This window comes from Sphaerodactylus townsendi, linkage group LG17 (assembly GCF_021028975.2).
Source record: "Sphaerodactylus townsendi isolate TG3544 linkage group LG17, MPM_Stown_v2.3, whole genome shotgun sequence".
NCBI lineage: Eukaryota > Metazoa > Chordata > Lepidosauria > Squamata > Sphaerodactylidae > Sphaerodactylus > Sphaerodactylus townsendi.
Window position 1 is genome coordinate 9,665,191 of NC_059441.1, and position 26,275 is coordinate 9,691,465.

Here is a 26,275-nt window from a genome sequence, read left to right on the forward strand (position 1 = left end):
CCTGACTTTGGAAGTCAATTCACAAGAGTCCATTTGGAAGGGTTTGTGGAATCTGCCTCCAACGCTTTGCAGTTAAGCTTGGGAGGGGTGGGCTTTGGGTCACTTACTCTCTTCCGCGCTGACCTCCGGCCGGGGGTCTGGTTCACTCCCACGAAGGCAGCTGGGGCCTTTCATTTTAACAGCTCCGCGCTGAGTCGAGACTGTCTGGGAAGTTCTTCCCTCTTCATTAGAGATCTGAAACGAACTCCCTGAAAACTGTTAATGGCTAGTTGCACTCGCTGACTCTGAAAAGCACCTATAATTTGAAGTTCTAGATTATTATTATTAATTTTTTTTGCTTCCTATTTTTTTTCCACAAAGCCTACTAAATCAGAAAGTCTCTGGAAGAAGCTGTGGGCTAAACAAATGCATTTTGTGACGTTTTCCACTGGAAAACGTACAATCTTAGATCTGTTTAAGAACATAAGAACTAGCCTGCTGGATCAGACCAGAGTCCATCTAGTCTGGCACTCTGCTACTCGCAGTGGCCCACCAGGTGCCTTTGGGAGCTCATGTGCAGGAGGGGAAAGCAATGGCCTTCTGCTGCTGCTGCTGCTCCCGAGCACCTGGTCTGCTAAGGCATTTGCAACCTCAGATCAAGGAGGATCAAGATTGGTAGCCAGAATCGACTTCTCCTCCATAGCCCTTTTTAAAGCTATCCAGGTTAGTGGCCATCATCACCACCTCCTGTGGCAGCATCTTCCAAACACCAATCACACGTTGCGTGAAGAAGTGGTTCCTTTTATTAGTCCTAATTCTTCCCCCCAGCATTTTCAATGAATGCCCCCTGGTTCTAGTATTGTGAGAAAGAGAGACTGTGTTTGCTCAGTTACAGCCAACCGCCCTTTCCCTCCTGACTCGGGGGCTTTCAATTATTTCTTTAATAACTGGCACTGGCGACCGGCCTAATGAATTTAAATGTTACCTGGGTGATTGATTTTACCTTGCTGGCGGTGGACGGTGGGAGTCAAGAGGTCCGTTCAAGATTCATCTGTTCTAATGTTTATAGATGCATCGAATCTTTTATGAAATCTGATAGAGAGGCAAGCCAGCTTGCTCGGGGGGGAAAATAGATGTGTAACCGGCTAGGCCATTGATTACAGAGGAGAAAGTGTTAGCATTTTTTGGTCTCCCCCCCTTCACCCCGCTCACTCGGAGATTCACTATGACAGATGTGCTAAAAGCTTTTCATGTACAACTGACTCATCGCTTGTCCGTGGACTCCCAGTCTGCAAGAGCACGATTTCTCCGTGTGAACAAGACATGTTGTTTTTGTAAGAGGCGCGAATTGTTCTCCGCCTCTCAGGTTTTTTTGAAGTTGAGTCCAAGGAGAACTTACAGAGAGCTGGACTTTGTTTTCTGGGGGCCTACAGCTGTAATTTAGAGCCGGTGGGGTGTAGTGGTTAAGAGCAGGTGGATTCTAATATGGAGAACCGGGTTTGATTTCCCCACTCCTCCACCTGAGTGGCAGAGGCTTACCTGGTGAACCAGATGTGTTTCTGCACTCCTCCATTCCAGCTGGGTGACTGTGGGCTGGTCACAGTTCTCTCTGAACTCTCTCAGCCCCACCTACCTCACTTTAAGGTGTCTGTTGTGGGGAGAGGAAGGGAAAGGAGCTTGTAAGCCACCTTGAATCTCCTTCCAGGAGAGAAAGCTGGGGTATAAAGCCAAACTCCTCCTCCTCCTCCTCCTCCTCCGCCTTCTTCTTCTTCTTCTCCTTCTCCTTCTCCTTCTCCTTCTCCTTCTCCTTCTCCTTCTCCTTCTCCTTCTGCTTCTCCTTCTCCTTCTCCTTCTCCTCCTCCTCCTCCTCCTCCTCCTCCTCCTCCTCCTCCTCCTCCTCCTCCTCCTCCTCTAGCAGGGCTCCAGGGAATCCATGGGGGTCTTTGGAAGCTTAGAAAGGATAGGGCACCGAGAAAGTCAATACTGGTAGAGAAGCAGCCTTGCAAAAGAGCTTCTTTGCCGTTACAGACTTCTAAATGGACAGACGTGCTGGCACTAAGACCCCTCTAGTGATACCCTTGAATGTCAGACTTTGAATCTCTCTCTCTCCTTTTTGGATCAGAGTGTCAATCAATTGACCGGCAGGCGAGCTCCGGCGCTGTGCCCCAGTTCTGTCCAGTGCTCCACAAGGGGTTGCTTTTCAGGGGTCAGTCATGTTCGGCTCGGCTTCAGCTCTGGAAACCAGGGAAGTTGACTTCGCTCCGCTGCCCGAGGCTGCTGGAGAAGCCAGCTGGATGTGTCGCTTTTAATTTGCCACAGATCTCCTGATGGCTGCGTTCCCAGCACCTCTGCTGGCTCCAGCTGCTGCGGATACGATCGGAGCCCTCTGCTTCGGGCAACCTCTGCTGGAAGGGAAAGAGCACCTTCTGTGTCTCTCCCAGACAGCAGAACAGGGCAGAGATTGGGAGGTTTTTAGAGGATGCAAACGACAGAGAGGCTCCGCTCGTTGGAGAGACGCACAGCAATCTGCCGGGAACCCCTCCAACCTGAGCCTCGTTCCATTTCAGGGTTCCTGAAGGGGGCTTCTGTCACCCTGCAGGGGGGTAGCTTCTTCAGGGCAAAGCAAGGTCCAAGCTGAGAGGCTGTGGCTGAGTGGTATATAAGAACATAAGAACATAAGAACAAACCAGCTGGATCCAACCAGAGTCCATCTAGTCCAGCACTCTGCTACTCGCAGTGGCCCACCAGGTGCCTTTGGGAGCTCACCTGCAGGAGGTGAAAGCAATGGCCTTCTGCTGCTGCTGCTGCTGCTGCTGCTGCCGCCGAGCACCTGGTCTGCTAAGGCCTTTGCAATCTCAGATCAAGGAGGATCAAGATTGGTAGCCAGAGATCGACTTCTCCTCCATAAATCTGTCCAAGCCCCCTTTAAAGCTATCCAGGTGAGTGGCCATCACCACCTCCTGTGGCAGCATATTATATACCTGGAACATCTTGTTAATTACAATTGCAGATGGGTCATGACTAGAGCAAGGTGTAACTCTTTTCCGTCAGGACATCTTCAAGGTCGCTTCTCTAACATCCCACAAAATGAGCGTTGCTGTCGATTCTGTCCTGACACAACTGATTCCACTTTCTCATATTCTGCTTCACTGTTCAAAACACAACAACATCAGAACTGATTTGAGAACTGTATTGCCCACAGGATTTATGCTCCTTTCTGATAAGATAAAAATGGCCAAGCTTCTAAATAACTCTAATGCTGAAATCTCTGAAGCTGTTGCTACATTTTTGCTCTGTGTACTGCAAGTTGTGCAATAATGATCTTTTTATTGTGTTTGGAATTCTTGTCACACACCGGTTTTATGCCTAATAAAGGATTTGGATTTGGCATGCAGAAAGTCCCAGGTTTAATTCCTGCCATCTCCAGTTAAAATGAGCAGGTGGTGCATGCGAGGAAATACCTCTGCTTTGAGACCCTGCCGCGCGGCTGCCAGTCAGAGTTGACTCAGTATTTAACTCAGTAGGAAGCAGCTTCGTACGTACACTATCAGTCTTGGCTCGCCCTGTCGTTCATTTCATTCTTGGAGCTGGGTTAGCTCCACCCAGCAGATAAGAGTGGGTGGTTTGCACAAATCCTGCTAGGAACAGAGGCACGTGTCATGTTCAGCGGACCTCCCCAATAAACAGATACGAAATCGATTGATTGGTGGGAGTTCAGATAGGTTACACTTCAAGAATCTTTGCGAGAACTAAAGCAGTGGCACCCAGCCATCCCATTAGTTTCCACATCACTCTCTCGCCTTTTGCTCTGTTGCTAAGCAACGCCTCCCTTTCATCTCCCAGTATCAGACTGCACTTTTCCCAAGTCCGCGCTCTCCGAGATAACGGCCCAGGTGCCCCCTGTCTGGGGAAGACATTCCAATTAAGCCTGCATGTTCCTACATAGCAAGGCTCTAACTCCACCTACAAGCGGTAATCGTCTGAATGCCGGAATCGTCCGTCCTGCCCTGGAGACATGGCAAGGCCCATGTGACAGGGGTCTTGACAACATGTTACTCTAGTATTTATTGCTCTTTTTTTTTACATTCTGTAGCCCAGCCATTCTTCAAACACTAGCAGTTCCTTCCAAGGAATGGTGCACCCAATTGCTAGAAGAAGAAGAAGAGTTTGGATTTATATCCCCCCTTTCTCTCCTGCAGGAGACTCAAAGGGGCTGACAATCTCCTTGCCCTTCCCCCCTCACAACAGACACCCTGTGAGGTACGTGGGGCTGAGAGAGCTCCGAGAAGCTGTGACTAGCCCAAGGTCACCCAGCTGGCATGTGTGGGAGTGCACAGGCTAATCTGAATTCCCCAGATAAGCCTCCACAGCTCAGGCGGCAGAGCGGGGAATCAAACCCGGTTCCTCCAGATTAGATACATGAGCTCTTAACTTCCTACGCCACTGCTGCTCCAGTAACTCCAGACTCGTCCAGTAACATCTACCCCACCAACAAGATTTCCAGCATGTGAGCTTTTGAATGTCAGAGTATCTTTCATCAGATACGAGGCAGAAGAATTGGCAAAGGGAGTTTTGATTGGCTGCCATGGATTTTTTGGACTTTGTGGCCACGGACTGATAGTCTTATCTCCTAATGTTTTGGCTGCCTCTGTGGCTGGCATCTTCAGAGGCATGTCATGGTACGACGTGTTTCTATCTGTGGCAAGTGTGGAGTTTGCATTCGTGAAAGCTCACACCCCCAAAATATTATCGGGTCTTTGAGGTGCTGCTAGATTTGAATTTAGCTGTGGTCACGGGCACGTTGTCATCTGAATCTACTACTGGTGCCTGAATGTATACCTGCAGACCAACACAAGGGCCCTCTGAAACTAACTTAATGATCATTAGCCATTGTGATGCCAATGGATTTGTTTCAGACAAGGATTTGGGAGATCCAGGTACAGATCCCAACTCACTAGATGTCTTTAGTCAGTCACACTCACAGCCACCCTGAGCCCGACTTCACTTGGGAAGCATGGGGTATAAATCTAATAAAAGGAGCAGCAGTGGCGTAGGAGGTTAAGAGCTCGTGTATCTAATTGGGAGGAACCGGGTTTGATTCTCCGCTCTGCCGCCTGAGCTGTGGAGGCTTATCTGGGGAATTCAGATTAGCCTGTACACTCCCACACACGCCAGCTGGGTGACCTTGGGCTAGTCACAGCTCTTCGGAGCTCTCTCAGCCCCACCCACCTCACAGGGTGTTTGTTGTGAGGGGGGAAGGGCAAGGAGATTGTAAGACCCTTCTACAGGAGAGAAAGGGGGGATATAAATCCAAACTCTTCTTCTCTTCTTCTTCTTCTTCTTCTAAAATATAACAAATGCCTCCCCGTGATGTTGTAAAGGTAAAACAGAGGAAGGGGAACCCTGTAGCCATTTTGAGTTCCTTGACAGGATAAGATGCATTGGCTGCTTCCGATTTATATAGCGCTTTCATCCAACAGCCGTATACCATTGGTCAGTATACTGTATCGCCCCTGTCTTGCAGGCAGACAGCAGAGGCGGTGTATTGCAGTAAATCTAATAAAATAAAATAAATACCTCCCCGTGACGTTCTAAAGGTAAAACAGAGGAAGGAGACCCCTGTAGCCATTTTGAGTTCATTGACAGGATAAGATGCGTTAGCTGCTTTGGATTTATATGGCGCTTTCATCCAACAGCCGTATACCATTGGTCAGTATACTGTATCGCCCCCATCTTGCAAGCAGACAGCAGAGGCTGTGTATTGCAATCGTGGCAGGTTTTGCACTAGCACCTCCCCAGGTTGCCGCTTTGGCCCCTTCCGCACATGCAGAATAATGCACTTTCAATCCACTTTCAGTTCACTTTGCAGCTGTGCAGAATACCAAAATCCACTTGCAAACAATTGTGAAAGCAGATTGAAAGTGCTTTATTCTGCATGTGCGGAAGGGGCCTCAATCTTTCCGCCACTGCACCAAGCTTTCTCCCAGGAATCTGTCAACCTAACTGCTGTGACTTTCCCCAAAGGATCATGGGAATTGTATGTTGAAGAAGGGGGTGTTTACGGTGTGAAAGCCTAATCCCCCCATCCTGGGATCCCCTGAGGAAAAGGGATGTTTAGCAAGCCAGGTGACACCTGAAACTTAAAGGCAATCCCTGCATCCGTTCCTACCGTGTTTGCATTCCACGTCCGTGACCCACAATTACATGAACCGAATCCTCGGTTTAAATATTTGCTCCCAGGGTTATGCCATTTTCCTTGCAATTAGTCGGTATTTGTGAGTGAAAGAGCCTATTAGGGGACGCTTGTGCCGGAGGAATGCCCTTTCTTTTTCTTTTTGCTGCCCTGCCGTTTTGCCTGGAAGGGAAATAATTGCTGCCTGCTTTCACCTTCAGTTCCCGGCCCTTGCGAACCCGAAGACCTCATCGATGGCATCATCTTCGCAGCCAATTACCTGGGCTCCACGCAGCTGCTCTCGGAACGTAACCCATCCAAAAACATCCGCATGATGCAAGCGCAGGAAGCCGTGAGCCGCGTCAAGGTAGGAGCCGTTCCCGAGCCGCGGGAGTTAACTCGTCGTCCCCCCGAAAACCGAACTCCGAAGAGTCGGAGCCACCTGGCGCTTTGCGTTCGCAGCGGCAGCCAAGTTGTTGCTGTTCTCTGGGCTTATATTGTTTTGTTTTCTACCCCATGCCTGTGTGTAAAGCAGCAAAATACCAGTCTGGTGAAACATCTTGAAATACTCAGCGTAGCTGCTGGACGCAGGGGAAGAAAGGAACGGTCCCTCTTTGAAAGACAAGAAAGGCATTGATTTTAGAACGTCTCCTCATGGGGATCGCAGCATTCCTTCACATTCAGAGGCGGCAAACGTCTGAGCCCCACTGGCAGGAGGTGAAATCAGGCGACGGACTCAGCCTCTGTGCCCTGCTGTCGGCTCTCCAGAGGATCTGGTTGGCCACTGCGTTAGATAAGTTGCGGGGCTAAATGGACCGCTAGTCAGACCCAACAGGGCTCTGCTCCTGTTCTTCGGTTCACACATAATCCTGCAGTATAAATAGTGCTCATGACTGTGCAAGGGAGAAGAGAGGAACTACATATATTTTTATTTTTTTTATTTTTACCCCCCCCCCCCCAATCCCCGAAGGGCTCAGGGCGGCAGCAACGCCATAAGATGATTACAATAAAAACAATAATAAATACATTAAAAGCAGATTATACAGTACATATTACCCTTGTGTTTTGCGGGATGCATGCAAATGAAATAAGATACAGGCTTTCCCCCCTCGGGTTTGGGAGCTGAGACTCTTCCAATCCAACTCTGTGGGATGTGGGGTTCGTGTGGTATCTCGCTGCGTAGATTGTTTACCCGGTTAGCAGTGAGAGCCAGCGTGGTGCTAGAGTGTTGCACTAGGGACTGGAAGACCCGGGTTCAAAATCCCCACTCTGCAGATGCAAAAAACTTTCAATCCACCTTCAATGCACTTTGCAGCTGGATTTTACTGTGCGGAATAGCAGCATCCACTCGCAAACAGTTGTGAAAGAGGATTGAAAGTGCATTATTCTGCATGTGCGGAAGGCATCTTAGATCCACAGATGCTTAATACAGTCATGGACACACGGTCATCAAAATGTCCTCAGAGATGATTGTTAATTTCCTAGAACAAATTACTCGCTATTTGCCTGGGCGCTAAAGTGATTTAACGTAAGTAGCCACCTCTGGCTAGCCGTGTCGATATTTCAATTCCCAGCGGGTTTGGATGAATGTGTCAATCCCATGAATGTGATGGCTTGCGTAGGAGACATGGATTTCAATCCAGGTGTCTCTTTGGATCTCATCGGTAAAGGAGAACATTTAAAAAGCGTCACCGTTTCTGGGGACCTTTCAGGGAAGCATCAAGGTTCCCTTCGCAATTAGCTGGATTGTCAGCGTGAATGGTGTTTGGAGATGGCAGAATATTCTGCAGTAGAAACATCTGGATGGTGGTTTAATTCTGGGCCACAGGAAAGGAAACGCTGCCCCTTGCCACTAATCTGAGTGGTTTGGCTCAAGAGACAGCTTTGGCGTCTCTTGAAATCGAATCCGCAGGTCACGGACGAGTGCCGACCATGTCACGACGAAGAACCATGTAATTAGCATGAATATTAGGTCGTCAGGTGTACTTAGCAGGCAGTCTGCCAACTATTTATATTTTTAATAGCTGCTTGAAGGTGTACAGGGTTGCGTATTGCAAAGGTGGAGATAGAAAAACAGGCATGGTTGATTTCGCCGGAGAAAGTAGAATTTGGGTGTGTCTAATTCTGAGCTGTCTGGTTGGCAAGAAATATTGCTTTTCTGAATTAATTGCAGCCTAGTTTTCCACACGGGGCTTCTGGGAGCTGTGCGCCTCTTGGGATTGCAGAACATACCATAGAACGATCCTATTTAGGAACACAGAAAATCATATTCTCCCCTACCCCCTTTGTAATTTATAGCAACATTTTTTCCTGTGTTGTGATATTGTGCATTTCCCTGCCTCTATTTTAATGTGGGGGTGGGGAGGGAAATGTCCACTATGGTGACATCATGCTCCAGGGCAATAGCCCATGAGATTCGGCAGAACATGATATGGGGATGCCATTTTCAGCGGTTGTTTTGTAGCAAAAGCAGAATATGATATGGAGATACCATTTTCAGCGATAGCTTCATAGCAAAAGCAGAATATGATATGGGGATGCCATTTTCAGCGGAAGCTTCGTGACAAGAGCAGATCATGGTATCGGGATGCCATTTTAAGTGGCAGCTTTGTGGCCAGGAAGAACATGGTATGGGGATGCCATTTTCAGTGGTAGCTTTGTAGCAAAAGCAGAACATGATATGGGGATGTCATTTTCAGCGGTAGCTTCGTGACAAGAGCAGATCGTGGTATGGGGATGCCATTTTAAGTGGCAGCTTTGTGGCCAGGAAGAACATGGTATGGGGATGCCATTTTCAGTGGTAGCTTCGTAGCAAAAGCAGAATATGATATGGGGATGCCATTTTCAGTGGCAGCTTTGTGGCCAGGAAGAACATGGTATGGGGATGCCATTTTCAGTGGTAGCTTCGTGACAAGAGCAGAACATGGTATGGGGATGCCATTTTCAGTGGCAGCTTTGTGGCCAGGAAGAACATGGTATGGGGATGCCATTTTCAGTGGTAGCTTCGTAGCAAAAGCAGAATATGATATGGAGATGCCATTTTCAGTGGTAGTTTCCTAGCAAAAGCAGAATATGATATGGAGATGCCATTTTCAGTGGTAGCTTCATAGCAAAAGCAGAATATGATATGGAGATGCCATTTTCAGTGGCAGCTTTGTGGCCAGGAAGAACATGGTATGGGGATGCCATTTACAGTGGTAGCTTCGTAGCAAAAGCAGAATATGATATGGGGATGCCATTTTCAGTGGTAGTTTCCTAGCAAAAGCAGAATATGATATGGGGATGCCATTTTCAGTGGTAGTTTCCTAGCAAAAGCAGAATATGATATGGAGATGCCATTTTCAGTGGTAGCTTCATAGCAAAAGCAGAATATGATATGGGGATGCCATTTTCAGTGGTAGCTTCCTAGCAAAAGCAGAATATGATATGGGGATGCCATTTTCAGTGGTAGTTTCCTAGCAAAAGCAGAATATGATATGGGGATGCCATTTTCAGTGGTAGTTTCCTAGCAAAAGCAGAATATGATATGGGGATGCCATTTTCAGTGGTAGTTTCCTAGCAAAAGCAGAATATGATATGGGGATGCCATTTTCAGTGGTAGTTTCCTAGCAAAAGCAGAATATGATATGGGGATGCCATTTTCAGTGGTAGTTTCCTAGCAAAAGCAGAATATGATATGGGGATGCCATTTTCAGTGGTAGTTTCCTAGCAAAAGCAGAATATGATATGGAGATGCCATTTTCAGTGGTAGCTTCATAGCAAAAGCAGAATATGATATGGGGATGCCATTTTCAGTGGTAGTTTCCTAGCAAAAGCAGAATATGATATGGAGATGCCATTTTCAGTGGTAGCTTCATAGCAAAAGCAGAATATGATATGGGGATGCCATTTTCAGTGGTAGCTTCCTAGCAAAAGCAGTGATATGGGGATGCCATTTTCAGTGGTAGTTTCCTAGCAAAAGCAGAATATGATATGGAGATGCCATTTTCAGTGGTAGCTTCCTAGCAAAAGCAGAATATGATATGGGGATGCCATTTTCAGTGGTAGTTTCCTAGCAAAAGCAGAATATGATATGGAGATGCCATTTTCAGTGGTAGCTTCCTAGCAAAAGCAGAATATGATATGGGGATGCCATTTTCAGTGGTAGTTTCCTAGCAAAAGCAGAATATGATATGGGGATGCCATTTTCAGTGGTAGTTTCCTAGCAAAAGCAGAATATGATATGGGGATGCCATTTTCAGTGGTAGTTTCCTAGCAAAAGCAGAATATGATATGGGGATGCCATTTTCAGTGGTAGTTTCCTAGCAAAAGCAGAATATGATATGGGGATGCCATTTTCAGTGGTAGTTTCCTAGCAAAAGCAGAATATGATATGGGGATGCCATTTTCAGTGGTAGTTTCCTATCAAAAGCAGAATATGATATGGGGATGCCATTTTCAGTGGTAGTTTCCTAGCAAAAGCAGAATATGATATGGGGATGCCATTTTCAGTGGTAGTTTCCTATCAAAAGCAGAATATGATATGGGGATGCCATTTCAGGTGGTAGTTTCCTAGCAAAAGCAGAATATGATATGGGGATGCCATTTTCAGTGGTAGTTTCCTATGAAAAGCAGAATATGATATGGGGATGCCATTTTCAGTGGTAGTTTCCTAGCAAAAGCAGAATATGATATGGAGATGCCATTTTCAGTGGTAGCTTCATAGCAAAAGCAGAATATGATATGGGGATGCCATTTTCAGTGGTAGTTTCCTAGCAAAAGCAGAATATGATATGGGGATGCCATTTTCAGTGGTAGTTTCCTAGCAAAAGCAGAATATGATATGGGGATGCCATTTTCAGTGGTAGTTTCCTAGCAAAAGCAGAATATGATATGGGGATGCCATTTTCGTGGTAGTTTCCAGCAAAAGCAGAATATGATATGGAGATGCCATTTTCAGTGGTAGCTTCATAGCAAAAGCAGAATATGATATGGGGATGCCATTTTCAGTGGTAGTTTCCTAGCAAAAGCAGAATATGATATGGGGATGCCATTTTCAGTGGTAGCTTCCTAGCAAAAGCAGAATATGATATGGGGATGCCATTTTCGGGTGGTAGTTTCCAGCAAAAGCAGAATATATGATATGGGGATGCCATTTTCAGTGGTAGCTTCCAGCAAAAGCGAATATGATATGGGATGCCATTTTCAGTGGTAGTTTCCAGCAAAAAAGCAGAATATGATATGGAGATGCCATTTTCAGTGTGGTAGCTCCTAGCAAAAGCAGAATATGATATGGGGATGCCATTTTCAGTGGTAGTTTCCTAGCAAAAGCAGAATATGATATGGGGATGCCATTTTCAGTGGTAGCTTCCTAGCAAAAGCAGAATATGATATGGGGATGCCATTTTCAGTGGTAGTTTCCTAGCAAAAGCAGAATATGATATGGGGATGCCATTTTCAGTGGTAGCTTCATAGCAAAAGCAGAATATGATATGGGGATGCCATTTTCAGTGGTAGTTTCCTAGCAAAAGCAGAATATGATATGGGGATGCCATTTTCAGTGGTAGCTTCCTAGCAAAAGCAGAATATGATATGGAGATGCCATTTTCAGTGGTAGTTTCCTAGCAAAAGCAGAATATGATATGGAGATGCCATTTTCAGTGGTAGCTTCATAGCAAAAGCAGAATATGATATGGGGATGCCATTTTCAGTGGTAGTTTCCTAGCAAAAGCAGAATATGATATGGAGATGCCATTTTCAGTGGTAGCTTCATAGCAAAAGCAGAATATGATATGGGGATGCCATTTTCAGTGGTAGTTTCCTAGCAAAAGCAGAATATGATATGGAGATGCCATTTTCAGTGGTAGCTTCCTAGCAAAAGCAGAATATGATATGGGGATGCCATTTTCAGTGGTAGTTTCCTAGCAAAAGCAGAATATGATATGGGGATGCCATTTTCAGTGGTAGTTTCCTAGCAAAAGCAGAATATGATATGGGGATGCCATTTTCAGTGGTAGTTTCCTAGCAAAAGCAGAATATGATATGGGGATGCCATTTTCAGTGGTAGTTTCCTAGCAAAGCAGAGAATATGATATGGGGATGCCATTTTTAGTGGTAGTTTCTATCAAAAGCAGAGATATGATATGGGATGCCATTTTTCAGTGGTAGTTTCCTAAGCAAAAGCAGAGATATGATATGGGGATGCCATTTTCAGTGGTAGTTTCCTGCAAAAGCAGAATATGATATGGGGATGCCATTTTCAGTGGTAGTTTCCTAGCAAAAGCAGAATATGATATGGGGATGCCATTTTCAGTGGTAGTTTCCTATCAAAAGCAGAATATGATATGGGGATGCCATTTTCAGTGGTAGTTTCCTAGCAAAAGCAGAATATGATATGGGGATGCCATTTTCAGTGGTAGTTTCCTATGAAAAGCAGAATATGATATGGGGATGCCATTTTCAGTGGTAGTTTCCTAGCAAAAGCAGAATATGATATGGAGATGCCATTTTCAGTGGTAGCTTCATAGCAAAAGCAGAATATGATATGGGGATGCCATTTTCAGTGGTAGTTTCCTAGCAAAAGCAGAATATGATATGGGGATGCCATTTTCAGTGGTAGTTTCATAGCAAAAGCAGAATATGATATGGGGATGCCATTTTCAGTGGTAGTTTCCTAGCAAAAGCAGAATATGATATGGGGATGCCATTTTCAGTGGTAGTTTCCTAGCAAAAGCAGAATATGATATGGAGATGCCATTTTCAGTGGTAGCTTCATAGCAAAAGCAGAATATGATATGGGGATGCCATTTTCAGTGGTAGTTTCCTAGCAAAAGCAGAATATGATATGGGGATGCCATTTTCAGTGGTAGCTTCATAGCAAAAGCAGAATATGATATGGGGATGCCATTTTCAGTGGTAGCTTCATAGCAAAAGCAGAATATGATATGGGGATGCCATTTTCAGTGGTAGTTTCCTAGCAAAAGCAGAATATGATATGGGGATGCCATTTTCAGTGGTAGTTTCCTAGCAAAAGCAGAATATGATATGGGGATGCCATTTTCAGTGGTAGTTTCCTAGCAAAAGCAGAATATGATATGGGGATGCCATTTTCAGTGGTAGTTTCCTAGCAAAAGCAGAATATGATATGGAGATGCCATTTTCAGTGGTAGCTTCATAGCAAAAGCAGAATATGATATGGGGATGCCATTTTCAGTGGTAGTTTCCTAGCAAAAGCAGAATATGATATGGGGATGCCATTTTCAGTGGTAGCTTCATAGCAAAGCAGAATATGATATGGGGATGCCATTTTCAGTGGTAGTTTCCTAGCAAAAGCAGAATATGATATGGGGATGCCATTTTCAGTGGTAGCTTCCTAGCAAAAGCAGAATATGATATGGGGATGCCATTTTCAGTGGTAGTTTCCTAGCAAAAGCAGAATATGATATGGAGATGCCATTTTCAGTGGTAGCTTCCTAGCAAAAGCAGAATATGATATGGGGATGCCATTTTCAGTGGTATAGTTTTCCTAGCAAAAGCAGAATATGATATGGAGATGCCATTTTCAGTGGTAGCTTCATAGCAAAAGCAGAATATGATATGGGGATGCCATTTTCAGTGGTAGCTTCCTAGCAAAAGCAGAATATGATATGGAGATGCCATTTTCAGTGGTAGCTTCATAGCAAAAGCAGAATATGATATGGGGATGCCATTTTCAGTGGTAGTTTCCTAGCAAAAGCAGAATATGATATGGAGATGCCATTTTCAGTGGTAGCTTCATAGCAAAAGCAGAATATGATATGGGGATGCCATTTTCAGTGGTAGTTTCCTAGCAAAAGCAGAATATGATATGGAGATGCCATTTTCAGTGGTAGCTTCCTAGCAAAAGCAGAATATGATATGGGGATGCCATTTTCAGTGGTGGTTTCCAGCAAAAAAGCAGAATATGATATGGAGATGCCATTTCAGTGGTAGCTTCTAGCAAAAGCAGAATATGATATGGGATGCCATTTTCAGTGGTAGTTTCCTAGCAAAGCAGAATATGATATGGGGATGCCATTTTCAGTGGTAGCTTCCATAGCAAAAAGCAGAATATGATATGGGGATGCCATTTTCAGTGGTAGTTTCCTAGCAAAAGCAGAATATGATATGGGATGCCATTTTCAGTGGTAGCTTCGCCTTAGCAAAAGCAGAATATGATATAGGGGATGCCATTTTCAGTGGTAGTTTCCTAGCAAAGCAGAGATATGATATGGAGATGCCATTTTTCGGTGGTAGCTTCTAGCAAAACAGGAATATGGATATGGGGATGCCATTTTCAGTGGTAGCCTTCCTAGCAAAAGGCAAGAATCATGATATGGAATGCACCAGCTTTTTCCAGTAGGTAGCTTCCAGCAAAGAATAGTGGTATCAGGATTGCCATTTTCAGTGTGGTAGCTTCTAGCAAAAGCAGAATATGATATGGGGATGCCATTTCAGTGGTGGTTCCTAGCAAAGCAGAATATGATATGGAGATGCCATTTTCAGTGGTAGTTTCCCTGGCAAAAGCAGAATATGATATGGGGATGCCATTTTTCAGTGGTAGTTTCTAGCAAAAGCAGAATATGATATGGAGATGCCATTTTCCAGTGGTAGCTTCATAGCAAAAGCAGGAGAATATGATATGGGGATGCCATTTTCGAGTGGTAGTTTCCTAGCAAAAAGCAGAATATGATATGGAGATGCCATTTTCAGTGGTAGTTTCTAGCAAAGCAGAATATGATATGGGGATGCCATTTTCAGCGGTAGCTTCTGGCAAGCAAAAGAATATGATATGGAGATGCCATTTTCAGTGGTAGTTTCCTAGCAAAGCAGAATATATGATATGGGGATTCATTTTCAGTGGTGGTTTCTAGCAAGCAGAGATATGATAATAGATGCCATTTCGAGTGGTAGTTTTCCTATGAAAGCAGAATATGATATGGAGATGCCATTTTCAGTGGTAGCTTCAGCAAGCAGAATATGATCCTTCGGGGATGCCATTTTCAGTGGTAGTTTCTAGCAAAAAGCAAATATGATATGGAGATGCCATTTCAGTGGTAGTTTCTACGTAAAAGCAGAATATGATATCGAGGATGCAAAACTTTCAGGTGGTGGTTTCCTAGCAAAAGCAGAATATGATATGGGATGCCATTTTCAGTGGTAGTTTCTAGCAAAAGCAGAATATGATATGGAGATGCCATTTTCAGTGGTAGTTCCAGCAAAAGCAGAATATGATATGGGATGCCATTTTCAGTGAGCCAGTTTCCTAAGCAGCAGAATATGATATGGGGATGCCATTTTCAGTGGTAGCCTGGCAAAAGCAGAATATGATATGGGGATTACTTGTTTCAGTGGTAGTTTCGCTTAAAAGCAGAACATGATATGGGGATGCCATTTTTCGGTGGTGGTTTTCCTAGCAAAGCAGAATATGATATGGAGATGCCATTTTCAGTGGTAGCTTCATAGCAAAAGCAGAATATATGATATGGGATACCATTTTCGGTAATTGCGGGTTTCCGCAAAAGCAGAATATGATATGGGGAGTACCATTTCAGTGGTAGCTTCATAGCAAAAGCAAGAGGCATGATATGGGGACGCCATTTTCAGTGGTAGTTTCTAGCAAAAGCGATCATGAATATGGAGATGCCGTTTTCAATTGGTAGAAAAATACTCAAGGCAGAATATGATATGGGGATGCCATTTTCAGTGGTAGTTTCCTAAAGCGAAACTGAATATGCGTGAGATGCCATTTCAGTGGTGAAGACTTGCAGCAAATTATGATGATATGGGGATGCCATTTTCAGTGGTAGTTTCCTAGCAAAAGCAGAATATGATATGGAGATGCCATTTTCAGTGGTAGCTTCTAGCAAAAGCAGAATATGATATGGGATGCCATTTTTCAGTGGTAGATTCGTAGCAAAAGGAGAATATGATATGGGGATGCCATTTTCAGTGGTAGCTTCATAGCAAAAGCAGAATATTAATAAGGATGCCATTTTCAGTGGTAGTTTCCTAGCAAAAAAGCAGAATATGATATGGAGATGCCATTTTCAGTGGTAGCTTCATAGCAAAAAGCAGGTAGGCTATGACAATGGGATGCTACATTGGTGGTAGTTTCTAGCAAAGCAGAATATGATATGGGATGCCATTTTTTTCAGTGGTAGCTTCTAGCAAAGCGCAGAATATGATATGGGGATGCCATTTCAGTGGTAGTTTGCAGCAAAAGCAGAATATGATATGGGAGATGCCATTTTTCGGTGGTAGCTTCATAGCAAAAGCATAGAATATGATATGGGGATACCATTTCAGTGGTAGCTTCTAGCAAAAGCAGAGATATATGATATGGGGATGCCATTTTCAGTGGTAGTTTCTAAAGCAAAAAAGCAGAATATGATATGGAGATGCCATTTCAGTGGTAGTTTCCTCAGCAAAAGCAGAATATGATATGGGGATGCCATTTTCAGTGGTAGTTTCCTAGCAAAAGCAGAATATGATATGGAGATGCCATTTTTCAGGTGGTAGCTTCATAGCAAAAAGCAGGGTATGATGTATGGGATGCCATTTTCGGTGGTAGTTTCCTTAAAGCAAAAGCAGAGATATGATATGGAGATGCCATTTTCAGTGGTGGTTCCTAGCAAAGCGGGAGTATGATATGGGATGCCATTTTCAGTGGTGGTAGCTTCTAGCAAAAGCAGAATATGATAATGGAATGCCAATTTTCAGTGGTGAAGCTCTCAGCAAAGCAGAATATGATATGGGGATGCCATTTTCAGTGGTAGCTTTCCCACAAAAGCAAAAGCAAAGCAGAATATGAGTAATAGGGGATGCCATTTTTTTTCAGTGGTAAAGTTTCCTAGCAAAAGCAGGCGAACATGATATGGAATGCCATTTTTCGGTGGTAGTTTCCTAGCGTAAAAAAAGCAGAATATATGATATGGAGATGCCATTTTCAAAGTGGTAGCTTCTAGCAAAAAACAGAATCATGATATGGGGATGCCATTTTCAGTGGTAGTAGCTTCTGAAGCAAAAGCAAGAATATGATAATGGAGACGTTACTTTCAGTGGTGAGCCTACAGCAAAGCAGAATATTGATACATTTTCTAGCTTCCAGTTAAAGCAGAATACGTGATGGAGATACCATTCAGTGGTAGCTTCATAAAACAGGAATAGCGATATAGATGCCATTTTTCAGTGGTGGCTCCAGCGCGTTGAGAATACATTTCAGTGGTGCAGTTTCATGTAGCAAAGCAGAATATGATATGGGGATGCCATTTTCAGTGCGGTAGTTTCTAGCAAAAGCAGAATATGATATGGGGATGCCTACATTTTCAGTGGTAGTTTGGGTAGCAGCAAAAGCAGCAGAATATGATATGGGGATGCCATTTTTTTCAGTGGTAGTTTCCTAGCAAAAGCAGAATATGATATGGGGATGCCATTTCAGTGGTAGTTTCTAGCAAAAGCAGGAATATGATATGGGGATGCCATTTTCAGTGGTAGCTTCCTAGCAAAAGCAGAATATGATATGGGGGGGATGCCATTTTCAGTGGTAGTTTCCTAGCAAAAGCAGAATATGATATGGGGATGCCATTTTTCGGTGGTAGTTTCTAGCAAAAGCAGAATATGATATGGGGATGCCATTTTCAGTGAGTAGTTTCCTAGCAAAAAAGCAGAGATATGATATGGAGATGCCATTTTTTTCAGTGGTAGCTTCATAGCCTTAAAAGCAAAGGCAGAATATGATATGGGGATGCGCATTTTCAGTGGTAGTTTCCCACAGCAAAAGCAGAATATGATATGGAGATGCACCATTTTCAGTGGAGTAGCTTCTAGCAAAAAGCAGAATATGATATGGGGATGCCATTTTCAGTGGTAGCTTCCTAGCAGAAAGCAGAATATGATATGGGGATACCATTTTCAGTGGCGTTTCTGAGCAAAAGCAGAATATGATATGGGGATGCCATTTTTCGGTGGTAGTTTCCTAGCAAAAGCAGAATATGAGTATGGAGATGCCCATTTCTCAGTGGTAGCTTCATAGCAAAAGCAGGAATATGATATGGGGATGCACCATTTTCGGTGGTAGCTTCCCTAGCAAAAAGCAGAGAGATATGACCATAGGAATGTCCATTTTTCGGTGGTAGCTTCATAGCAAAAGCAGAATATGATATGGGGATGCCATTTTCGGTGGTAGCTTCCTAGCAAAAGCAGAATATGATATGGAGATACCATTTTCGAGTGGTAACTTCATGGCAAAAGCGCAGAATATGATATGGGGATGCCATTTTTCGAGGTGGTAGTTTCCTAGCAAAAGCAGAATATGATATGGAGATGCCATTTTCGGTGGTAGCTTCATAGCAAAAGAAAAGCAGAATATGATATGGGGATGCCATTTTCGGTGGTAGTTTCCTAGCAAAGCAGAATATGATATGGGGATGCCATTTTCAGTGGTAGCCTTCCATAGCAAAAAAGCAGAATATGATAATAAGGGGATGCCATTTTTCAGTGGTAGCCTTTCTAGCAAAAGTGTTAGAATATGATATGGGGATGCCATTTTCAGCGGTAGCTTCGTAGCCAAAGCAGAATATGACATGGGGATGCCATTTTCAGTGGCAGCTTCCCCAGCAAAGAAGCAGAATATGATATGGAGTCGCCATTTTCAGTGGTAGCTTCTAGCAAAAGCAGAATATGATATGGGGATGCCATTTCAGTGGTAGCTTCTAGCAAAGCAGAGAATATGATATGGAGATGCCATTTCAGTGGTAGCTTCATAGCAAAAGCAGGAATATGATATGGGGATGCCATTTTCAGTGGTAGCTTCTAGCAAAACGGGAATATGATATGGAGATACCATTTTCAGTGAGTAACCTTCGCCTTAAAAAAGCAGAATATGATATGGGGATGCCATTTTCAGTGGTGCTTCTAGCAAAAGCAGAATATGATATGGAGATGCCATTTTCGGTGGTAGCTTCATAGCAGAATATAGATATGGGGATGCCATTTTCGGTGGTAGCTTCTGGCAAAAGCAGAATATGATATGGAGATACCATTTTTCAGTGGTAGCCTTCATAGCAAAAGCAGAATATGATATGGGATGCCATTTTCGGTGGTAGTTTCCCTGCGCCGAAAGCAAGAGAATATGATATGGGAGATGCACCATTTTCAGTGGTAGCTTCCGCCGCCAAAAGCAGAATGCATGTCTCGGGGGGGATGCCATTTTCAGTGGTGATTTCTACAAAAGCAGAGAATATGATATGGGGATGCCATTTTCAGTGGGTAGCTTCATAGCAAAAGCAGAATATGATATGGGGATGCCATTTTCAGTGGTAGTTTCCTAGCAAAAAGCAGAATATGATATGGGATGCCATTTTCGGTGGTAGCTTCTAGCAAAAAGCAGAATATGATATGGGGGGATGCCATTTTCAGTGGTAGCTTCTAGCAAAAGCGGGAATATGATATGGAGATGCCATTTTCGGTGGTAGCTTCATAGCAAAAGCAGAATATGATATGGGGATGCCATTTCAGTGGTAGCTTCCTAGCAAAAGCAGAATTATGATATGGAGATGCCATTTTCAGTGGTAGCTTCATAGCAAAAGCAGAATATGATATGGGGATGCCATTTTCAGTGAAGTGGCTTCCCTAGCAAAAGCAGAATATGATATGGAGATGCCATTTTCAGTGGTAGCTTCATAGCAAAAGCAGAATATGATATGGGGATGCCATTTTTTCGGTGGTAGCTTCTAGCAAAAAGCAGAATATGATATGGAGATGCCATTTTTCGGTACGACCTTCATAGCAAAAGCAGAATATGATATGGGGATGCCATTTTTCAGTGGTAGTTTCTAGCAAAAGCAGAATATGATATGGAGATGCCATTTCAGTGGTAGCTTCATAGCAAAAACAGAATATGATATGGGGATGCCATTTTCAGTGGTAGTTTCCTAGCAAAGCAGAATATGATATGGGGATGCCATTTTCAGTGGTAGCTTACATGGCAAAGCAGAGGCATATATGATATGGGGATGCCATTTTTCGGTGGTAGTTTCCTAGCAAAAGCAGAATATGATATGGGGATGCCATTTTCAGTGGTAGCTTCTAGCAAAAGCAGAATATGATATGGGGATGCCATTTTCAGTGGTGGCTTCTTAGCAAAAGCAGAATATGATATGGGGATGCCATTTTTCAGTGGTAGCTTCTAGCAAAAGCAGAATATGATATGGGGATGCCATTTTCAGTGGTAGCTTTCTAGCAAAAGCAAGAATATGATATGGGGATGCCATTTTTCAGTGGTAGCTTCTAGCAAAAGCAGAATATGATATGGGGATGCCATTTTTCGGTGGTAGCTTCTAGCAAAAGCGAGAATATGATATGGAGATGCCATTTTCAGTGGTAGCTTCATAGCAAAAGCAGTATATGATATGGGGGGATGCCATTTTTTCAGTGGTAGCTTCTAGCAAAGCAGGAATATGATATGGGATACCATTTTTTCAGTGGTAGTTTCCTAGCAAAAGCAGAGAATGATATGGGGATGCCATTGTAGTTTCTAGCAAAGCAGAATATGATATGGGATGCCATTTTCAGTGGCTCCTAGCAAAAGCAGAATATGATATGGGGATGCCATTTTCAGTGGTAGTTTCCTAGCAAAAGCAGAATATGATATGGAGATGCCATTTTCAGTGGTAGTTTCCTAGCAAAAGCAGAATATGATATGGGGATGCCATTTTCAGTGGTAGCTTCGTGAAGAGTACAACATGATATGGGGACGCCATTTTCAGTGGTAGTTTCCTAGCAAAAGCAGAATATGATATGGGGATGCCATTTTCAGTGGTAGCTTCCTAGCAAAAGCAGAATATGATATGGGGATGCCATTTTCAGTGGTAGTTTCCTAGCAAAAGCAGAATATGATATGGAGATGCCATTTTCAGTGGTAGCTTCATAGCAAAAGCAGAATATGATATGGGGATGCCATTTTCAGTGGTAGTTTCCTAGCAAAAGCAGAATATGATATGGGGATGCCATTTTCAGTGGTAGCTTCGTGAAGAGTACAACATGATATGGGGACGCCATTTTCAGTAGCAGCTTTGAGTCCCCCATGTCTGGTAACTACGCCTATTGCAGGCTGCTCAGGTTTGTCACAGGTAACGGCGTGGCCTTTCTAGTGTGGCCCCTTTCTTGAGGTTGTAACACCCAAAGAGAACACTCAAACCAGGAGTTGCATCAACCTGCAACAAGAGGTCCACCAGTGGTGACTAGCCATGGGGAACCTCCATGTTCGGAAGCAGTCCACCTCCGAATCCCAGTGTCAGAAGGCAACATTAGAGGAAGGACCCAGCCTTTATGTCTTGTTTCTGGCCCTCCAGAGGAACCAGTTGGTCACAGCTTGAGGCAGGATCCTGCATTAGACGGACCATAGGTGTGATCCAGCAGGGCTCTTCTGAAGTTCTTATAGAAGAAACTAGAGATTCAGCAGATAAATCTATTTAGTATTAATGTATTGTCGAAGGCTTTCATAGCCAGATTCAACTGGTTCTGGTGGGTTTTCCGGGCTGTGTGGCCGTGGCCTGGTGGATCTTGTTCCTAACGTTTCGCCTGCATCTGTGGCTGGCATCTTCAGAGGTGTATCACAGGGGGAAGTCTGTTACACACTCTGAAGATACCAGCCACAGATGCAGGCGAAACGTTAGGAAAAAGATCCACCAGACCACGGCCACACAGCCCGGAAAACCCACCAGAACTTATTTAGTATTGCCAGTATGCATCAGTCTAACGCTTCTGCCGTCCGGTTGCCTGGCTGGCGAGGCCGGTTTTTCCCTCTGTTTTTGCAAACAATCTGGACTCGTGTGACAGAACGTTTCCTTGACTTCACCTGCTGTCTTTTCTCTTTCTCCCCTCCCCTTTCTTTTGTGTGCATTTGTCTGTTTTTTTCCCTTTGTTTTTTGTGTGGTTTTTTTTTTTTTAAAAAAATATATATATATACGCTTCTCCCCAGAGGATGCAAAAGGCAGCTAAAATCAAGAAAAAAGCGGTGTGTAGAATTTTTCTTGACTGCTCGTGCCTGTTTCGGAGTTTTGCTTCGTTTCCGTCCCTTCGTCTTTGTCGTCTTTGTCTGTCTTGGAGTGTTGTGACTTTCACTGTGGATCTCTGTGAAACTGTGATTTTGGGGTTCCCGTTGTATGTCTTTTAAGTGTCGGCGGCGACTGCTTCTCGTTCTGCGTCTTGCCTAGCCCGGGTAAACTTCACATACGCCTCTTGCTTGAGTGTCCTTGTTCTCTAACTGTCTGCGTTTTGTGGTGGAGGAGACCCATCTGCCACTCTGTGTTGTGACCCCGTCAGGAGATCCTGTCGTGCGATGTTCAAACCGTTATGTGGCCGTCATGTCCAGCTTTCTGCTTCTGGGAGGGCATCAGATTTGCCCTTTTCGTTCCGCATGCGGGCGATTCTCCGCAGCGTATATAACATGCGTCAAATGAGCACCGAGATATATAGTTCCCTCGCCTAACCTTTGTGAGATTTCATTGTATATAAACACAGCGACGTGATCCTCCAGTGAGCCCTGAAACGCAGATTGGGATGCAATGCTCGAGTAACTTACTCTGGAGTAAATTAATTGGCGTCACTGGGATCAGGGCAGGCCCTGAAGTATTTGGCAATCCCCAGTAGACGTCCTGGACTTAACACTCGTTCAGAGAGCAATTTGAATGGACAGGAAATCTTTCCTCTCACATGTCCTGAAAAAATATAGAAGAAGAAGAAGAGTTTGGATTTATATCCCCCCTTTCTCTCCTGCAGGTGACTCAAAGGGGCTTACAATCTCCTTGCCCTTCCCCCCTCACAACAAACACCCTGTGAGGTAGGTGGGGCTGAGAGAGCTCCGAGAAGCTGTGACTAACCCAAGGTCACCCAGCTGGCGTGTGTGGGAGTGCTCAGACTAATCTGAATTCCCCAGATAAGCCTCCAAAGCTCAGGCGGCAGAGCTGGGAATCAAACCCGGTTCCTCCAGATTAGATACACGAGCTCTTAACCTCCTACGCCACTGCTGCTCCTGGGGAAAGGCCCATGGTTGCTTTTTAGAGGGTGAGCTGTATGACATTTTATCCCACCGAGGTCTCCCCCCACTCCAAAACCTACCTTCATCCTCCAAATCTCCAAGAATTCCTCAGACAGGTGTTGGAACCCCTCTGGCCAGAAGAGGTTGGTGTCGCACCCCTGCCTGCCTCTGTGGTCATGGATGTGAGCAGAAAGACGCTTACGGGACTGCCAGAGGACCTCTGTCCTGAATGCTTTTTGTTCCAGCTCAGATTAATTTCGTTCCTTTTTATTTTTCCTGCATGTGTTTTGGAACGGGACTGTTCGGAATAGCTGTTCTGTGTTGCCTTCCCGCGCTGTGGTGAAGTCAGTGTACGTCCCATGTGAAGCAACCGGTTGTTTCGGAGCGTTTGAGGCAACCGGTTGTGTCCGAGTGGGGGCGTCAGGTTCTCCCCGTTGTCTTTTCCAGAGCTCCGAGGGGGATTCCCAGGCACTGACGGAAGTTGACCTCTTCATCTCCACCCAGAGGATCAAAGTCCTGAATGCTGACTCGCAGGTAAGCGTGGAGCTGCAACCTGGTGAGAGGACTGGTGACATTTGTTTACGTCCATTTCCTGCCTTTCTCTAGTTGTGGAGGACTGGCAACCTGGACTCCGACTTCAAACTACGGTGGGAAGCTTGCAGGATGGAAGACATCATTCTACATAACGGTTCCTCTTGAGCAGGTGTCTGCAACCTTCGGATCTCCAGATGTTCATAGACTTCAATTCCCTGCAGGGGCTGATGGGAACTGTAGTCCATGAACATCTGGAGAGCCGCAGGTTGCAGACCCCTGCTCTTGAGTGATGTAACCGCATGGCAACCATCACAAAGGTGTATGGGGGGAATGGCGCCCGGGGACAAAACCTCCTCCAGGTGTACCCAACCCCATGGGTCGCAGAACCCTGCCCTTCGTGAGTTGGGGAGCTCCACCCCCCACAGAGCATGGATGACAACGTGGGCGGGGCTGAGGGAGGCCAGAGTCGACGAGGCAGCAGGTCTCCACATCTGGCTAACTGCCGGACTGCACCGGCTTCTGCGATTTCTCGATTTCCACATCCCTCAGGATTTGGGGAACAGTCGTTCATTTACCCAGACGTGCCCCGTAACATCTGAGAGGGATCAAACTACTAATAACTGGACATAACTTTTCAATTAATTTTAATTTGTAAACACAAAGCTAAACAGATGCTCAGTTCCTTCAGCCTTTCTATGTGCCCAAATGCCCACTTAATGAATTGGATCTGCTATTGCCGCAGGCGGCTTTTTGGGGAGGTCAGATTATGGGATGGGCAGGCCCTCGTTTCTTTATTGACCATCAATTACCTCGTTCGAAGATGGGGAGAGGCGTGGACGGAGACGTCTCTTCTCTGCACCAATGGGGTGGTGGGGGTGGAAACTGAATGGCGTCCTTTTTCATAATTCCCCAGTGGAGGATTTATTATGTGTGGCTGGCAAGCAGACGAAGGGTCTTTTGACCTCCATTTCTAGTGTGGCCAATTTGGGAGGAAAAATAAATAAATTCTAAAGGGGGGTGATGCGAGTTGATTTCCCAGCACCTTTTGTTGGGTGTTGGGTGCCCGCTGACACCTTTCTTGGCACCTACCAAAATGGGGTGGGCTCAGGTGGGGCTGTTACCTGGACAGGCTTCTGATCAGCTGCCAGAAATTTGGTTGGCTGTTCAGATTAATGTTTTAGCAGCGGTTGCCATCACAGCACTGGTTTTTATTCTCCCTCATTCTTTTCTCCTTATATATATTTTTTAAATTATCACTTCTGCCCTTCAGCTTCCTTAGGCAGTGCCCCTGCGGCAGCCATTTTGTTATTGGCTTCACCTCATGTGGCAGCCATTTTGTTGTTGGCTTCACCTCACGTGGCAGCCATTTTGTTATTGGCTTCACCTCATGTGGCAGCCATTTTATTATTGGCTTCACCTCATGTGGCAGCCATTTTGTTATTGGCTTCACCTCATGTGGCAGCCATTTTGTTATTGGCTTCACCTCATATGGCAGCCATTTTGTTGTTGGCCTCACCTCACGTGGCAGCCATTTTGTTGCTGGCTTCACCTCACGTGGCAGCCATTTTGTTGCTGGTTTCACCTTTTGTGGCAGCCATTTTGTTGCTGGCTTCGCCTCTTGCGGCGGCCATTTTGTGGTGGAGCTCACCCCTCTGCGTCAAAATTCCAGGCTCAAAATGGATGGGGACTCCGGTCTATGGGATAGGAGCGGCTTGTTTTTAAAGAGCCAATGTGCTTTGGTGGTTAGAAAATTAGGTCCAAAGACCCAGGTTTGAATCTCCACCGTGCTGTGACTCTCCACGGGCGACTTTGGCTAGCTACTCTTGGCCTGCCTTCTTTGCCTCACAGTGTGTTTGTGAGCATTAAATGAGGGGCGAAGGCGCCACGCACGCTTCTTTCAGCTTTGTGGGCAGAATAAAAATGCACTAGATTGAGAAGAAGAATGATTCAGAGGTGAGGAGTTAGCTGCATCTTAAAGCCGCCTTGCAAACGGCTGTAGCGCTTTGCAGCTTCGTTGGTTTTTCATTGCTGCAGAGAGCCTGGGGCGCATTATTGGTGCTTAATAAATAGCAGGAGGGAACAGGCATCGCGGGGCCATTGGAGCCAACACATTTCATAGTGACGTTTTTCTGCCGGGCGCAAAAGATAAAACTCAGTTTGCAGAGGGGGACGAGGGCTGGTTTCTTGCAGGATTGAAGAGGGCAGAGAGGGCAGTAAACACATGAACTTGCTTCCCTCCGTGAGCGGCGGGGGATTGCGCTTCTTGCTGGCTTTTCCTACACATGTTTTGATACTTCTAGCACTTTTGACTTTGCATCTATTATGACTTTCCTACACGAGGTGCGACCGCACTTGGAGTCCTGTGTTCAGTTCTGGTCGCCACATCTCAAAAAGGGTATCGAAGAGATAGAAAAAGTGCAGAGAAGGGCAACGAGGATGATTGAAGGATTGGAGCACCTTCCTTATGAGGAGAGGCTGCAGCGTTTGGGACTCTTTAGTTTGGAGAGGAGACGTCTGAGGGGGGATAGGATTGAAGTCTATAAAATGATGCA

General features: G+C 45.0%; 1 protein-coding gene across 3 annotated transcripts in view; it reads left to right on the forward strand.

Annotated features, from left to right (window-relative positions):
* Positions 1 to 26,275, forward strand: part of APBA2 (amyloid beta precursor protein binding family A member 2) — a 107,831-nt gene that overhangs the window by 69,194 nt on the left and 12,362 nt on the right. For 2 of the 3 annotated variants that reach the window (XM_048481763.1, XM_048481764.1), the window contains exons 5-7: positions 6,373 to 6,518; positions 22,131 to 22,166; positions 23,637 to 23,723. In XM_048481763.1, coding sequence (XP_048337720.1) covers positions 6,373 to 6,518; positions 22,131 to 22,166; positions 23,637 to 23,723 — 269 coding nt within the window. The remainder of the gene's footprint in view (positions 1 to 6,372; positions 6,519 to 22,130; positions 22,167 to 23,636; positions 23,724 to 26,275) is intronic. The other variant, XM_048481765.1, reaches the window with a different exon arrangement.